A 16,735-nucleotide genomic window follows, 5' to 3' on the forward strand; every position below is an offset into this window, starting at 1 on the left:
TGGAGTGTGGGGTTGGGGGTGTCAGTTCTCAGCCCAGCTCCACCTCTCAGGCCCTGCAAGACCCTGCGCCTGTCATAACCCCCCCAAGGCTGCAGCTGCCTTCAGTTCAGCTGGGCGTCAGGAAGCCTGGCCTCCCCCTCGGAGCCTGGGGCAGGAGGGAGCCCACAGCCTCAGCGGGCCCGTGGTGGCAGGGGTGTGATCTGCACAGGGCTTCCTGGGCCTTTTAAGATGGAAGGGCTGGAGGCAGTGAGGAGAGGCTCTCTGGGCAAGAAGCCAGAGCAGCTTGCGTCTCTGGGGCTGCCCAGGTTTCCAGAGCTGGCTTCCATGTCCTCTGCCCCTCCCACCTCGACCCCCACCCCACCACAGCCCATCAGTCCATTTGCCTCAGCAAGTGGGAGAAGGACTCTCATTCCAATTAACAGATGAGAAAACCAAGCCCCGTAGTGACCATAGGAGCTGCCTGAGGTTCTGCTGCGAGTTATGGGATGGGCTGGATCCAGGACGTCCCTGGTGGCTCAGATGGTAAAGAATCTGCCTGCAATGCAGGAGACCTGGGTTCGATCCCTGGGTCGGGAAGATCCTCTGGAGAAGGGAATGGCAACCCACTCCGCTATTCTTGCTTGGAGAATTCCATGGACGGAGGAGCCTGGCGAGCTACAGTCCATGGGGTCGCAGAGAGCTGGACAGGGCTGAGCCGCTCCGCCGGACCTAGGGTGCTCTGTCCTCCCTTCCCTCGCCCTTTGTACCACCCTGCGCGGCATTTTCAGGGCACAGGCCTGTGGCTCAGGCTGGCGAGCGGGGAGGGGAGTCAGGTCTGAGTCGAGCCTCCGCTTTGGCCACTGCCAGCTCTGTGGCCTTCCGTGGGCTACTCTGCCTCAGCCAGTCCCTGTTTTCTCTCCTGTGAAACGGGAAGAATACCGCAGAAAGCGGCGACGAGGATTAGATAAGATACAGTGGGAGGAGACCTGCTTAGAGCGCTGCCTGGCAGATGAGCCCAGAGGTCTTCGCTGAGGGGATTATTTGGCAGATAGTTTTTCCTCTTGCAGACATCGTTTTCTCTGTCTAGGGCATGCTTTCTCTGCAGAGAGACTGACCCCAGCTTCTCGGGGCTGCTGGCCACGCGTGCCCTGTGCCCATCACTCCAGTCCCTGTCTCCATCGTTGATGGCCAGCTGACTGCCCAGTGTCTCGGGCTCCCTTTTGCTCTCCTTCCTGTGATGAGGATACTGGTTCTCAGGTTTAGGGTCCACCTGGAAGGCAGGGATGATCTCCTGAGATCCTTCCGTACGTCTGCCCAGACCCCCATTTCCAGATAGGGTCACATTCACATTTAAGACACGCATTAAAACCCAGACTACTACCTGATCCAAGACAGACGTCCCAGTCAGCGCCGACATCCACAGTGACGGTCAGCTTGGGGTCGTAAGAGAAGTGGCCTGGGGCCTAGAAGTCCGGGCGTCTTGGCCTTCTGTCAGGCTGATCAGGACTTTTGTTATCCTTTCCCCAAAGTTAAAGCCCCACATGGGAAGAACCAGAAGCCTTTCGTCTTTGTCTTGGAGCCCAAGAAGCAGGGCGACCCTCCGGTAGAGTTTGCCACGGACAGCGTGGAGGAGCTGTTCGAGTGGTTCCAGAGCATCCGGGAGATCACCTGGAAGATGGACACCAAGGTAAGCCTGGGCACCTGGGCTCCGCTGAGCCTGGTGTCCTCGGGCTTCTGGTCCTCTGCCGAGGTGTGGGTGGGTCCAGGCTGCAACCACAGAGAATTTGGGGGGCAGGGCAGGCGGGGAGCTCAGACAGCAGGGGCGTTGCGGAGAGGAAGGGGGCGCGGGGTCTTCCTGGGGGTGCTGGGTCTCTTGTGAAACCTTTGAAGGTTCAGCGTGTGCACGGTGACCCTTGATGTTTGAGGCCTGTCCGGCTTCATGTATCTTAACAACAAAGCTTTGCCATCCTCATTTTAAATGTTATCTTGCTTCTAAATACTATCCCAAGCAGCCTGGATCCTTCCTGTGCATTCATTGAGCTCATCTCCCTGGACTGGAAAGGGCCCTGGGCGTACTGGAATTCATAAGACCCAGCTCCTTGCTTCCAGAAGTTTCTGTTCTTGTGGGGGAACTTCCACTCCAGATGGGCATGAGCTTTTGAGGATTTATCCTGAAAGGTCTTTCCTTTGTTTCAGTTTTTATTCTGGGGGCCGCCCCCCACGGGCATGTAGGATCTTAGTTCCCGGGCCGGGGTCGAGCCCACACTGCCCTCACTGGAAGCACAGAGTCCTAACCACTGGCGGTTTTCTGAAGGGTGAGGTTCTAGGTAAGAACAGAAGGGTTAGAACTAGGCCGACTGGAGTGTGCCTCCTGGCATGGCTGGACCCTGGGCAGGTAACCACACTCCTCTGGGCCTCGGTTTCCTCGTCAGTAAAACGGGGAGCCGGGTACCTAAGTCCAAGGGTGCGGTGAGGACGAAGTGGGACGGTGCATGGACGCCACTGGGCCCGCGCCTGACACACAGCAGGGCCTGAGGTCATGGTGGCATTTCACCATTGCACTGTTGTCGTGCCTGGAGGGCCTCGAGGCATTGTCGTCTCTTGGGTGATGGAGCTTAGTGCTGTCTGCCCTTTCTTGTGGCCGCAGAGCTGGGAAGAAGCTTTAGTAAGGTTCCCCATGTGCCCAGCTGCTTCTCAGGCAGGTCCTGGCCCAAAGGACTGAGCCCGGAACTCCCTCAGGTTCCCCTGGACCCCTCTGACCTTGGCTTGCAGGCGACGAGCCTCCCTCCTCCAGTGTACTGGCCTGACCTTTTCTTCCCCCACTGGGGGCGACTGCACAGTTGGCCAGTCGCTGGTTACCAGAGGCTCCGGGACTCATCTTTCCAACACCTCGGAGTCAAGTCCTCTTCTTTATAGGACTTTGTGCCGAGGGCTGTTCAGACGGGCACCTTCCCTGGCGTGCCTCCCATCTTCCTCCCATCCCGGATCCTCGTCACGAGGCCTTACGTACGGGTCCTTATTCTCTGCGAGGCTCGTCGCGCCGTCACATCAGTCACTCGGGATGGACCGCGAGCCTGTGGCCGGCAGGCTGCCCCGCCCCTGCGGGGCCCTCTCATCTGCGCGCTCGCGCCTCCAGCGCAGCGCCTCCGAGGCCCGGGGGCGGGGCCCGCTGTCCTGGGCTTCTCTGAGAGATGGCCTCCCCGTCTCCTTCCAGGTGTGGTTTTCAGTGTCAGCTGAGTGGTCGTCATCACGATCTGGCCGGCGCCGCTTGCCAGGCGGTGGACCTCCTGAGCATGTTCTAGGGTGTGACGTTCTGGGCCCCTCTAGCCGAGGATAAACAGCCTAGAGAGAGTGTCTAGCCACCGTTCCCTGTAGACTTATTCTCAGGCACTCAAGCCTGCTCCGAGCGTGCGGCTGGGAGAGGAGAGGGCCTGGCCGTGACACCCTCTGGCCTGGTGCTTCCTGCGTGCTAAGTTGCTTCAGCCATGTCCGACTCTTTGCGACCCCATGGACTGTAGCCCGCCAGGCTCCTCTGTCCATGGGGATTCTCTAGGCCTAAGAATTCTGGAGTGGGTTGCCACGCCTTCCACCAGAGGATGTTCCCAGCGTAGGGCTCGAACCCGTGTCCCCTAGGTCTCCTGAATTGGTAGGCAGGTTCTTTACCACTAGCACCACCTGGGAAGCCCCTGGCTCTCTCCGTTTCTTCTGGAAGAAAACGTGACTTGGCTGGAAGGTTGTCCCCCGCATTCCCCATCGCAGGAAGGGTTTTGAAACTAAGCCTAGCTCTTCAAGCCTGCTGTTCTCTGCCTTTGATCTACAGTCCTTTTAAACTAGCTTTTACATCTGCTAAGTCCTCTCATGGTGATTTCCCTGGTGGCTCAGCCAGTAAAGAGTCTGCCTGCGATGCAGGAGACCCAGGTTCGATCCCCGGGTCGGGAAGAGCCCCTGGAGAAGGAAATGACATCCCACTCCAGTATTCTTGCCTGGAGAAGTCCATGGATAGAGGAGCCTTCTCATATTGATTATGAATGTTCAGAAAACAAAACCAAAAAATAAGAGGCAGCAGAAGTAACCAAGGTCCTGTGCTGGGCATAACCAGCTGTGGGAGCGGCTGGTGCCACCGGGAAACCAACATGCACTGTGCCCTCGGCGCACTCCTGGGAGCTCCTCACCGAGGCCCTGAGAACCTGCCCGGGGCCCTGTAGTTTTACGTCATCTCTGGCTTCCTTTGGTTGATGGCAAAAGACCAGTCACTGAGGTCTGTCTAGTTAGTTTCCAAAGCCTGACTGATTAAGTGCACTGTGATGCCAAACTCTGGGACAGCCTCTGGGCAAAACTGCGGGTCTGGAGAGGAGCTGTTGCGCAGTTTTGAAGTAGCAGCTGTGTTTCATCTTGAACTGATCCTGCTTTTTGCTGAAGTTGAGAGAAAAAGTGATGCTCTGTAATCTTTCCTTGCTTTGTCTTCTGTGAGGCCAGAGGTCCCCGCCCTGAGACACAGGTGTGTCTTGCTTCACCCCACCCTGACTTTAAAGCGGTCCTATCGTCACTAGAAGCGAGCTGCGTCGTTGCCAGGGTTTCCTCTCCCCAGACAGCCTGTGGTGAAGACTGGGCACCAAGAAGGCAGTGCCAGGTGGACACAGGGGTCAGGAGAGCACACCTGGGGCTTGAGTCTCCCTGAAGCATCGGCTGCGGACTGGCTGACGCCTTCCCTGCTCCGTGCCCGCCCATCCCATGCCAGCCCTTTGAGCCTTACTGCTGCAGCTTGTTTGGTGCCTAGGGGATTCAGGGCATGTGGGAGCGGCTGGAGGAGGCTGGGTGTGCTTAGATGAACTCTGGCAAACTTCACGTTCCAATCTGCCCCGGTGAGGTGGTTGCTGAGCTCAGGTGACAGGCTTGTTTGCTGGTCACTGCTAGGGTTCACGGGGGCCTCGGGACTTTTGTCGGCAGTCCTAGGTGAAGGCATTCTTCCAGAAGAGTTCGAGTGTCCTTCCCCACTCATTTAAAAAGGGGACGCTCTTGTCCTTGGCCTGGAAAGGTGTCTCCGGGGCAGTCTGTGTGGCACCCTTGTTTCCTACATGTCCAGCGAGGGGAGAGGCCTCCTTCCTGAGTTAGCATAACAGCTGCAGCAGGGAGGGACTCACGTTAGCCCCATCATACAGATGAGGAAACTGAGGCAGAGAGGCTTGATGGCTGGCCCACTCGGGAAAGCCAGCAACTCAGGCCAGCTTTCAGACCCGCCCGCGAGTCCAGTCCCCGCTGGGCAACTGCCGTGACACTCCTGTCACCACCTGTCACCTGGGGACTCGCCACCCGCGGGGAGTCCTGCTTCCCAGGGACCTGTCTCGGGTCAGGGGGCGGGACACGGGTCTGGACACTCATGCTGAAAGGCACCAGCATGGGACAGTCGGATGAGGGACGGTGCAAGGTCGGGGGAGGCTGTGGGCATTCCGGAAGGTGTGGGGGACGCAGCGTCTCTTTCCTAGTCCCGGATGGAGGTCTCCAGGAAGGCGTCCTGGAAGAGTGAGGCGGGGGGCCCAGAGGAAGAGGGACCCACGGGCCTGCCGAGAAGGGAGGGGGGAGGGGCCAGGACGGGCAGCGCTGTGGTTCAGGGGGACCCAGCCTGTGAGCCTGGGGGCGCTGCAGCGAGGTCTCCTCCGGCACCCGGTGGCCGAGGGTGCAGAAGCGCCGGGGCCAGGGTGGTGACACGGGTGAGGCCGCTGCTCAGGCCTCTGGTCTCGGCCTAGGCCTGCGGGGCCTGGGGTCAGCTGCTCACCCTGTGTGCTGCGGGTTCTTTGGAGAACAGAGAAACAGTCTTCCTCTCGGGGATGGGTGGGCTTAGATAGTATCCGTCAAGCACTCACTCAGTGTGCGATGCCTGGAGCCAGGCAGCGCCACCCCCTGCCCACCCCCATGCTGAATGTTGCCACCGGTACGTGATAATCCTCCCAGGGGGTCCATCCCCACTGTGGCCCCTGGGGGGATGAGTCCAAGGTTGGCAGGGCTTGAGAGGGAGGCCTGGTTTGGAGTGGAGCAAGCGGGGCGAGCGGCCTGTCTGCGACTGTGGGGTCCTCCAGGGGCGAATGGCTCCCAAGTCTACGGCGTGTGGTCTGGTCCCCAGAGGGCCCTTTGCACAAAGCTGTGCATGGTTCAGGGGACAGCGAGTGAGCACAAAGCTGCCATGGTCTACAGAGATCCTGAACTGGGACAACTAGAATTTTGGATGAGCTGTGACAGAGTGATTTTAGTGGGCTGGATAGGGCAGCGGGTGAGAGCAAGAGGGTTCAGGAGAGAGGTGGTGATAAAGAAGAGCCCTCGTCCCTGGTATTCTCGAGAGCCGCGGTTGGAGACTGAGCTCTATGCTGCTTCGGGGTCCGGATGGCGTAGTGGAGAATTTCCGCAGGCAGAGGAAGCGGGGAGTGGGGCGGGGGTCAGGGGAGGGAAAACTCTCCACCACTGCACTTTGTGCGTGCGCGAGGGCCAAGTGGAAAGACGAGGGGGAGAGTCGGAGGAGGAGGGCGCCCGCCAGCTGAGCTGGAAGAATGGGGTTTCCCAGGGGCCAACTTGAGAGCGGAAACTAAAGACGGCTGGCTCCACACAGGAGAACAACATGAAGTACTGGGAGAAGAACCAGTCCATCGCCATCGAGCTCTCAGACCTGGTCGTCTACTGCAAGCCAACCAGCAAGACCAAGGACAGCCTCGGTACCGCCTGCCGTCACCCCGCCTCCCCGCCTCTGTGAACACGGGGTTCCTTCCTGAGCCTGGCGCTGTCACGCAGCACAGTGACGGTGCTTCCTGCTCATCCTCCGGATGCCAAGTGGGAACCTTCCCGTCAGAGTGTCCTCAGGGCCAGGATGCTGGTGAAGCAGGCCCTCCTGGTATCTTTAGAAGGAGAAACCCTCTTAAAGGGTGGATTGGTTTTTTTTTTCCTGCCCACGTAACCAATTATTACACACTTGGTGGCAGAAACAATACATGTTTATTCTCTCATAGTCGTGGACTGAAGTCAGTATCACGGAGCTGAAATCAGGGTGTCAGCAGGGCCCCGCTCCCTCCAGAGGAGGGTCTGGACCTGGCCTCTGGCAGCTTCTGGCGGCCGCTGGCATTCCTTGGCTTTTGGCCAGGTCACTCCAGTCCCCACCTTTGTGGTCATGTTGCCTTCTCTTTGTAGTCCCATCTCCCTCAGCCTCGCAAGTACAAAGACTGTGTGGTTTCATTTAGGGCCAGGTAATCTCCCCACTTCAAGCCTGCCATCTGCCAAGTCCCTTTGAAAGAACATGGTCTCAGGTTCCAGAGGTCAGGACCTGGGTTGTCTTTGGAGGCCTGCTGCAGGAGAATTCAAAAGTGGATCTTTGACCACATTCTCCAAAGCAGCAGGTTCTTTGCACTTACAATGGTCCTAGTCATATTTTCTTTCCCCTTGCAAGCAACTCCTGTGGTTGCTTTAATTCCAGGGCAGGGAGAGAGGCAGTCCTAAACCCCAGAGTTAATGGTCGCCCGGAGGTTGGTCCCTGGGCACCTCTCGACGTCCAGGGCAAGAGGCTGGCGCTCTTAACCGGAGTCGGCCAGGCCCGGCGTGTTACAGGAGCTGTCCTACCTAAAGCAGAGCTTTATCCAAACACTTCAAGAATTGTTTGCGTTTCCTCTACGCTGCTTCCCATTCTTTGTCCCTCCACAGGACCCCGTCTCCTCTCTCTATCCCCGCTTCCTGCGGGTGGGCGGTCCTCCTTCCATCAAGATGCTGGGTTCACTCATCTCACGTCTGTGACACCTTCGCTGAGGAAGCCAGGGCCCTGTCTGCATCTTCCACTCCTCAGACCTCCTCCCTGCTGATCCCGTCCTGCACCACACCTTTCTATAACTGCATCCTGTATCGCTTTGGTGCTTTCCTGCACAAGGCTGCTGGTAGTTTTAAACAAAAAAAGCAGATTACATTAATCCTAGACTAAGAAGCAGTGGGAACCCTGGGCTGCCCTTTCATCTCTGAGACTTCCCCAGAGGGCAAGAGCCCACTGCAGAACCAGTTATGACGGGATCGTCACAAGCATTTGGACATCTTCTCCGAGAGAGGTTCCGGGTTGTGTTTGATGACCTGCACATTCTGCCAGTGGTGTTAAGAAAAACTCACGAGACACAGGATAAACGTTGACTCCCTCTCTTTGTGCAGAAAACCCTGACTTCCGAGAAATCCGCTCCTTTGTGGAGACGAAGGCTGACAGTATCGTCAGACAGAAGCCCAGCGATCTCCTGAAATACAATCAAAAGGGCCTGACCCGTGTGTACCCCAAAGGACAGCGGGTGGACTCGTCCAACTACGACCCCTTCCGCCTCTGGCTGTGTGGCTCCCAGATGGTGGCACTCAATTTCCAGACTCCAGGTAAAGGGGGCCTACTGTGGCCAGTAAATCTATGCCGGGGCATCATTCCAGGCACATTCTTCTGGGGCCATCAGTGCGATGTGGTGGCCGGAGCACGTAGTTTTTCTTAGGAGCCGTCAGAGTTCAGCCAGCATGCTAGCGTGAGGTCCCATCCCTTGAATGGAGCGGTGGAGGGACCACTGGGCACGCCAGACCTTTGTGTCTGGCAGGCTTCCCGATGTAAATGACAGACATGGTCAGTCTGGTTTCAGGGAGAAAAGGAAATGCATTTGCTCATGTAATTGAGAAGTCTAGGAGGGGAGCTTCAGGCACAGCTGGACCCAGGTGTCCAGTGGCTATGTCCTGGCCCCCGTCCTCTTTGGGGCCATCCCTCTCTGGAGACTTTCTGCTCGGGCTCTCTTCTGGAGATAATCCTCTGCTGGAAAGAGCCGGCATGCCGAACTTCTTCATGCAAAGGGCAGCGTTAACTATAGTGTGCGGCACAGAGGCGCTGCATGGTTCTTTCAGCCTCTTTGGAGGCCTGCTCATCAGTACTGCCTCCTTTGTGCCTGCGTCAGACTCCACTGAGTGGAGCCCTCATGTCCTCAACTGGCGCCCTGCTGCGGCGGCCCGAGGTGACTTCCCTTCATTGCTGTTGCAGATGGCACTGCCGCCCGTAACCTTGTGTGAACCTCCCTTCACACGTGGGAGCACCTGTGGTGCAGGGCGGATCCAACAGCTTTGACCAACTTGGCCCCAAGCAAAACCACTGCACGCCTGTATCCAGGAGTGTCCGGGCCAAGACACTCTGCCAGACCGCCTCCATGGAGGCTGTGCATGGGAATGCAAACGGGTGAAACTCTTTTCTGGCTTTACTTCACCAACTTAGTTTCGGCAGGCGCCTCAGTCTTTGTTAGTGAAAACTGGTGTCACACTGCAGTCAGAGCTTCCCTTATTGGTAACTTCTCTGAGTAACAGAGAAGTTAACCAGGTTTTCATATCCTTAAGAAACATAGACGTTTTCTTTTCTGCAGATTATATTTATGCTTCTTATTTTTCTAAGGGGGTGTAAGTATTCACAGCAAACAGATATCAGATTTCTTAACAGGTTAAAGTTACCTATCAGTGGAGTGAAACAGATTTTTCTAAAGCATGTCAGATTCTATGGAAATTTTGTCCTGGGTAAAAATGTTTAGCTTTGAGTACATTCTGGACTTTGTATCATACTCGGAAAGTTGTCCCCAGTGTGAGTTTTTTTTAATCTGATTTTCTTCCAATAACATGAGTTTTTAATGAATTTTTAAATCCATAGTTTTAAGTCAGATACCTGTTTCCACAGCCACCTCACATTATTTTCATCTTCCATTGGGGTATAGTTGCTTTGCAATGTTGTGCTAGTTTCTGCTGTACGGTGAAGTGAGTCAGCTCTGTGTACACCCATCCCTCCCTCTTGGGCCGCCCAGCCCAGCCCTCCCGGTCAGCGCAGAGCTCCCCGGGCTCCCCGGCAGCTTCCCGCTAGCTGTCTGTCTTGTAGATGGCAGGAGCGGGCGTCAGCCCTGGCCTCCCAGTGTCCACATGTCCCTTCCCAGCATCTGTGTCTCTGTTCCTGGCCTGGGGCCATCAGGGCCATTTTTCTAGATTCTGCACATACGCATCACTATCTGATGCCCATTTTTCTCTTTCGGACTTCCTCCACTCTGGATGATAGACTCTGGGTCCATCTGCCTCGCGACAGGTGGCCCAGTTTCGCTGTTTTATGGCTGAACAGTGTTCCGTGGCATGCGTGTGTCACAACTTCCTTATCCATTCATCTGCCGGCGTGCCTCATGTCACTTCTGGAAGGAGGCCTAAGCCCTCCCCTACCCAGCCCCTGGGCGCCCTTCTGGCCCCCTCTCAGCAGCAGCTCTCTCCTCCCCAGATAAGTACATGCAGATGAACCACGCGCTCTTCTCCCTCAACGGGCGGACAGGCTACGTCCTGCAGCCTGAGAGCATGAGGGCAGAGAAGTACGACCCCATGCCGCCCGAGTCCCAGAGGAAGATCCTGATGACCCTGACGGTCAAGGTAAGGCCCCGCCCTCTGCCTGGGCTCCGCACCCAGATGCAGCTGAGGGTTTTCACTGCGGTGCCCGCCAGGGCCGTTGCAGGGCAGAGAGGCGGGAGGGCATCTCCCCAGGTCCATGGTGGTCACCTCCCCTTGTCGGTGGGGCGAGTTACAGATCCATCTCTTGCTGGGCTCAGCAGGGTCAGCATCTGGTCAGAGAGAGAGAAATAAAACAGGTGCGACACGGCTCTCTGCTCTTTACTGAGGAGAGGGCTTATCCTTGCAATGGCCACTTTGAGGGGTGGAAGCTTTTTAAAACTGAACCGACTTTTAGACATTGCTTTGTCTCTTTGTTAAGAGTGTCTGTCTTCTCCTGTTTGGAAACTATTTCCCTCGTCCACAACAGGGAAGCGGTGGGGGTGTCCGCTACTGGAGGGTGCAGCACCTCACCAGTGATGAGGAAACGAGAATCCACCCATGTAGACCTCTCCAGCTCTGCCCAGGGTGGAGTGCGGGCGGGCGGAATTCTAACACTTGGCTCTTGGGGTCCTAGGTACTGGGGGCCCGTCATCTCCCCAAACCCGGACGAAGCATCGCGTGTCCCTTTGTGGAGGTGGAGATATGCGGAGCGGAGTATGACAACAACAAGTTCAAGACGACAGTTGTGAGTAAGTTGCCTGGGTCCTTTCCTCACTGAGACTTTAGGCGAGCTGAGCCGCACGTTGGAGATGCTGGTCAGCGGGGCTTCACTAACGTGTTGGTGGCCAGGTCTTTCCCTTCGTTCCCCTTGCCCTCTGTGGGCAGCTCGGAGGGGCAACGGAGGGCCGCAGGACCTGAGAGCTAGACCCACCGTGGTGTTTCTCAGCCCGTCACCCATGTCAGGAGGCCTGGGTGAGGCCGCGGCTCCCTGTGCCCGTCACTCCGGGGTGTCCCCTCTATGTATCAGCCCCCACCTAAGTCCAGGGCTCAGAGAGGATGCTGACTCACCCCCAAGGCTGCAGCCAAACTTGGGTGATCTGACCCCACAGCGGGCGGGGAGGCCCAGAGAAATGGCTTGTTCTGCCATCTGAAGCCTGGGAAGAACCGAACTGGGGGGCTTTCTAGGCTTGGGATCACTGGCTCCTGGTAAAAGGCAGCCGGGTAACAGCTCACAAACTGGCCGGTGAAGCTGGCCCTGTGGAGGGTGAAGGTTGCCTCTTTTCCCTGTTCCCTGAGGCTGGCTCTCCCCAGTGACTCCAGAACCCACCACCTGTTCAGAGCCTGGCCCGCCTCCCCCATCAGACGAGTGATGTGGCCCCCAGCTCCTCTTTCCTTTCTTACAAACCTGTTGTTGCTCTGTGGGCCACCTCCCATCCCTCCCACGCCCCAGGGAGTTGAGATGGGAGAGTCTAAGGAGAAGTGGTCCCATCTTCTCTGCTTACTGAGGGCCAGCTCTGCGATGCCACTGGGGAACAAAAAGGATCAGATCTTGGCCTAGATGTGAATTTACATGGCTGCTAAGGAGAGCCACAGCTGATGGGGGTAGAGATGGTGAGCTGAGACAGAGCAGGACAAAGGGACCCCTGAAAGAGCCTGGATCTTCTTCCAGATGACAACGGCCTCAGCCCTGTTTGGGCCCCAACGCAGGAGAAGGTGACTTTTGAGATTTATGACCCCAGCCTTGCGTTTCTGCGCTTTGTGGTTTATGAGGAAGATATGTTCAGCGATCCCAACTTTCTGGCCCATGCCACGTACCCCATTAAAGGCATAAAGTCAGGTAAGGCCTGTTTTAATCACAGCGTTCAGTTTTTCTCGGCATTGTCTTTTGGTTTGCGTTGCCAGCTTTTGGAAAGAATGATGCCTTTGTCTTGGTTTGTATTCACTCATGGGTAGGCTGAGCAGTGGGTCCTCGTGGGAGTCCCGTGAGCGGGACAGAGACAGGGGAGGGAGGCAGGATGGGGTGCTGGGCGGCTCCGGGGGCTCCTGCATCCAACATCGGATTACTAGCTGACGGTCCACTTGGCACCGTAATTGGATTTTGTTTTGGAAGCTTAGACTCTGTTGGTCTCTCCTCAGGCAGGCTCGGGCTGGTTAGGTGCTTGGAGGGGAGGGCGAGGCCCAGAGCCACGGTCTTAGGTCCCTCCTCCCCGCCTCGTCCTGGGCAAGTCATCTGGGCTGTCAGAGTTTCACCTTCCTCTTCTCCGAGGTAGGCTGATTCACTTCTGATTGTCTCCCATGCTGAGCAAAGCACAACCCCCTGCATGCCTGAAGAAGGGCCCTGTATTTCTGAGAAAAACAGCCACAGATCCTTCTGGATTCTTTATGAGGTCCCTGGTCCCTGTTTGTCAAGGATCATTTTTTTGAGAGAAAAAGACCACTCTCCTTTTAGTAATTTGTATACACTTCATGGGAAATAGATGCGGAAACAGTGGAAACAGTGTCAGACTTTATTTTTGGGGGGCTCCAAAATCACTGCAGATGGTGACTGCAGCCATGAAATTAAAAGACGCTTACTCCTTGGAAGAAAAGTTATGACCAACCTAGATAGCATATTCAAAAGCAGAGACATTACTTTGCCAGCAAAGGTCCGTCTATTCAGGCTATGGTTTTTCCTGTGGTCATGTATGGATGTGAGAGTTGGACTGTGAAGAAGGCTGAGCGCCAAAGAATTGAAGCTTCTGAACTGTGGTGTTGGAGAAGACTCTTGAGAGTCCCTTGAACTGCAAGGAGATCCAACCAGTCCATTCTGAAGGAGATCAGCCCTGGGATTTCTTTGGAAGGAATGATGCTAAAGCTGAAACTCCAGTACTTTGGCCACCTCATGCGAGGAGTTGAGTCATTGGAAAAGATTCTGATGCTGGGAGGGATTGAGGGCAGGAGGAGAAGGGGCCGACAGAGGATGAGATGGCTGGATGGCATCACTGACTCGATGCACGTGAGTCTGAGTGAACTCTGGGAGTTGGTGATGGACAGGGAGGCGTGGCGTGCTGCGATTCATGGGGTCACATAGAGTCGGGCACGACTGAGCAACTGAACTGAACTGATACACAGATAATCTTTTTTCTTGATGTTGCTTGAAAACCTGGGGTCTTTTTTTTTTTTAAATTCTTTTCAACTTGGAAACATATCAGATACTCCCTAAGTTTCTGCACCTTTCTTTGTATCTGCCTTTGATCATTTCTACAACTCGGTGAGTGTGTGTGAGGTGGGGGAGTCCAGGCTCCTGGGCCGGTCCCGCGGTGCTCTTGTTCAGCCCCTGTGGGGCGGGGCCAGGAAGCTGCATGTGGAGCCAGCTGCTCAGCCGGCACTCGGAGAAGACCGGACAAGGCCTCGGCTGCCCGTCTGAGGACACGCACTTCCCCGTGAGAAACACTTGCCTGGTTAGAAACGCCACACTGTTCCCCTAATTTGGGAAGAGCAGTGCACACTGGTTTGTAAGTCCGAGAGGCCCGATGTTTGCCAATCCTCTGGGTTAACTTGCCCCCCCCTTCCCAGCAAATGACGTGAAACTCAGCTAGTTAGCCGCAGGACTTCTTCACTCTGCAGTTCACCTCCTTCACATCAGCCAAGTCAGTCAGGCTTACAACGGATTTCTTTTTTTTCCCATAAACAATAATGTATATATTTGCAACAAATAATATGGCAACAATGTTCGTAAATCAAAAATTATAAGAGTATCAGGGTAAATAGACAAGAACCTTGTAAGGGGCACTCCCTGGTGGCCCAGTGGTGAGGATTCCATGCTTCCACTGCAGGGGGCATGGGTTTGATCCCTGTTCAGGGAACTAAGATCACACGTGCAGTGCAGAGCTGCCAAACAAACAAACACAAAATCTACATTGTAGGGGATTCCAGTTCATGTCCGACTCTTTGCAACCCCAGGGACTGCAGCACACCAGGCCTCCCTGTCCATCACCAGCTCCTGTGGTTTACTCAAACTCATGTCCATTGAGTCGGTGATGCCATCCAACCATCTCATCCTCTGTCATCCTCTTCTCCTCCTGCCTTCCATCTTTCCCAGCATCAGGGTCTTTTCAAATGAGTCACTTCTTTGCATCAGGTGGTGATGGATTTCTTTGTGGTAGCTGTGCCCTCCCCTTCTGGACACAGCAACCCCCGGATGCATCCCGCACGGTGCAGGGGCTCTGCCATGTCCCCCTCCAGACGGGGTCCTGACGGAGCCCTGGAGCCCCTCCAGGACTTAGAGAGAGCTGCCGCCTTAACTGTGTGGACTCCTCTCCAAAACGCTGTGACTGAGCTTGGGGGCATTTAGAACACAAAGAACATCTCAGGGATGATACAGAAGGTGACGGCTGTGAGATGCTCCCAGGAAGACCTTCTCTCTCCCTCCTGCCTGGGACATCCATATTCATGGAGGGCATGCCACAGAATAACAATACCTTTGTGCATAAGGCTTCAGGGGCCTTCTGAACTCGAAAATAAACCCTGCCTGTTGTTACCAGGGGTGCACTTAAGCCTTTAAGCCAGCTGGAGCTCAGCAAAGAGGGAAACAGCATTTATTGGGCTCGGCGCCTCAAAACTCTCTCTCTCTTAATCCTCGCAGCAGTCCTGTGAAAGTTTTATCATTTCCGCTTTTTAAATATAAGCACTCTGGGGCCGAGAGATGTTAATTAACCAGCTCAGGGGTCACACACCTGACCGACCAGAGCCTGCGATTCAGACCCGGGAATGTCTTGACTTCAAACCCCATGTTATTCTTACTCTGCCTGCCACCCTCGGGCTGCCGCGACGCCTGACCAGCCACACTGACGCTGCTTCAAGCGGTGTCTCCTTTTCCCTTTCCGCTCGGGTCTTGCTTGTGTCAATCAGAAGAACAGTGGCATCAGATTCTAGTGAAACTGGCCAGCACCTTTCAGCCCCATCCACTTGAAGGGCTGCGACTTAGGCGGTGGCAGGATGTCTGTGGACCTGGAGTCGTCCCTCCGAGGGAGGGGGCAGAGCTGACTGCCCCAAACGGGGAGGCCCGCACTGGGCACTGGGCGGGCCCGCTCTGCTCTGCGTGCGTGGGCAGGGCACTCGGCCCTGCCGTGCGTTCTGGCAGTCGATCAACACCTACACCAACAGCTTCCACAGAGACCAGCTCCATAGAGGTGCGGAACCTCGGCCCCGTCCCAGGCCTCTGGAGTCAGCATCTGCATCTTAACAAGACCCAGAGGTGATGCACATCTTAGCATAATTCCCAACACGTATAGGGGGAAAACAGTTCAGAAAACTTCTCTACAGTGGAATTCAAGGAGAGCAGGGTCCCCCAGAATCCTTCAATGAGAAGAGTGTGACCTGAGAGTTTTGTGCCCACTCAAGTGTAAAATCAAAGGATGGATATGTTCAAACAGGCACAGTCCAGGGATTATATGTTCCCATGAGCTTGTACTGAAGATCTCAAAAGACAATTTTAGCCAGCCAGAATATCTAATGGAAAAAGGTCAGGTCAGTAAGGAGGAGGTGAGCGTTGGACATTGAAAAAAAATCATTGTGTATAAGTTTTACGTCACAAAAAGGACTTCTTGTTCATGAGATTCATGCTGACAAAGAACTGTGTAGATGTCTTCATCTTTCTTTGAAACAGGAAGTAAATATCACCCGATAGAGTAGTGTTTGGATAAGCATAAGTGAAAGGTTAATGTAAGATTTAGGTCGTGGGTGTTCAAGCGTTCCTTATTGTATTTTTTTGGCTTTTGCTAAATATCAGGAAAACTAAGCCTCTCTGTGGGAGAATTATGGTTACAAAATGGAATGCTAATATTACATACTACGTCAACATAGAAATAATAGTACAGTTTACCCAATTGGGGAAGGGAAAGGGAGAGATGCTATCAAGTTATGTAAGCATGCCAGTGTCTTCAACATAAGTGGCACACAGAGAGAGTCAATAGATACTATTTAAAGATGATAAATCAACTAACAGACTAAAAGATTCTCTAAGAGATAGAAAGATAATCACCAAATAAGCCAAAACCTGACTGGCAGAAGGCACTTTGTGCGTCGCTTGTCCCAGAAAATCAGTAGATACAAGGCAAATATAAAGCTCTCAAGGCACAAATCTCTACTTACTAATAAGCCACAGGGATGTACTGTGGAACAGCATAAGGAATGTGGTAATAACTGTACTTACTTCGGGACAGATGGTTACTGGAGTTACTGCGATAATCATTTCATAGTACATGCAGATGTCAAATCACTATGCAGTACGCTTGAAACTAATATCATATTGTACGTCAACTATGTTTCCATTTAAGAAAAAGCTTTCAAGTCAAGCTAGGGCTACATAGTGAATCCCTAAGATAGAGTGTTCAGTGGAACCTGTAAGATTCAGAATGGCTGGTTAGGGTACTATTCTCTGTGATTTTAAGGGAAACAC

General features: G+C 54.7%; 1 protein-coding gene across 1 annotated transcript in view; it reads left to right on the plus strand.

Annotated features, from left to right (window-relative positions):
• PLCG2 (phospholipase C gamma 2) overlaps positions 1-16,735 on the plus strand; it is a 151,555-nt gene that overhangs the window by 120,352 nt on the left and 14,468 nt on the right. Inside the window, exons 25-30 of the mRNA XM_068992234.1 lie at positions 1,509-1,666; positions 6,578-6,680; positions 8,146-8,355; positions 10,253-10,398; positions 10,931-11,045; positions 11,966-12,133. Of these exons, the coding sequence (XP_068848335.1) occupies positions 1,509-1,666; positions 6,578-6,680; positions 8,146-8,355; positions 10,253-10,398; positions 10,931-11,045; positions 11,966-12,133 (900 nt within the window). The remainder of the gene's footprint in view (positions 1-1,508; positions 1,667-6,577; positions 6,681-8,145; positions 8,356-10,252; positions 10,399-10,930; positions 11,046-11,965; positions 12,134-16,735) is intronic.

Source organism: Capricornis sumatraensis, chromosome 20 (genome assembly GCF_032405125.1).
Source record: "Capricornis sumatraensis isolate serow.1 chromosome 20, serow.2, whole genome shotgun sequence".
NCBI classification, from domain to species: Eukaryota; Metazoa; Chordata; class Mammalia; order Artiodactyla; family Bovidae; genus Capricornis; species Capricornis sumatraensis.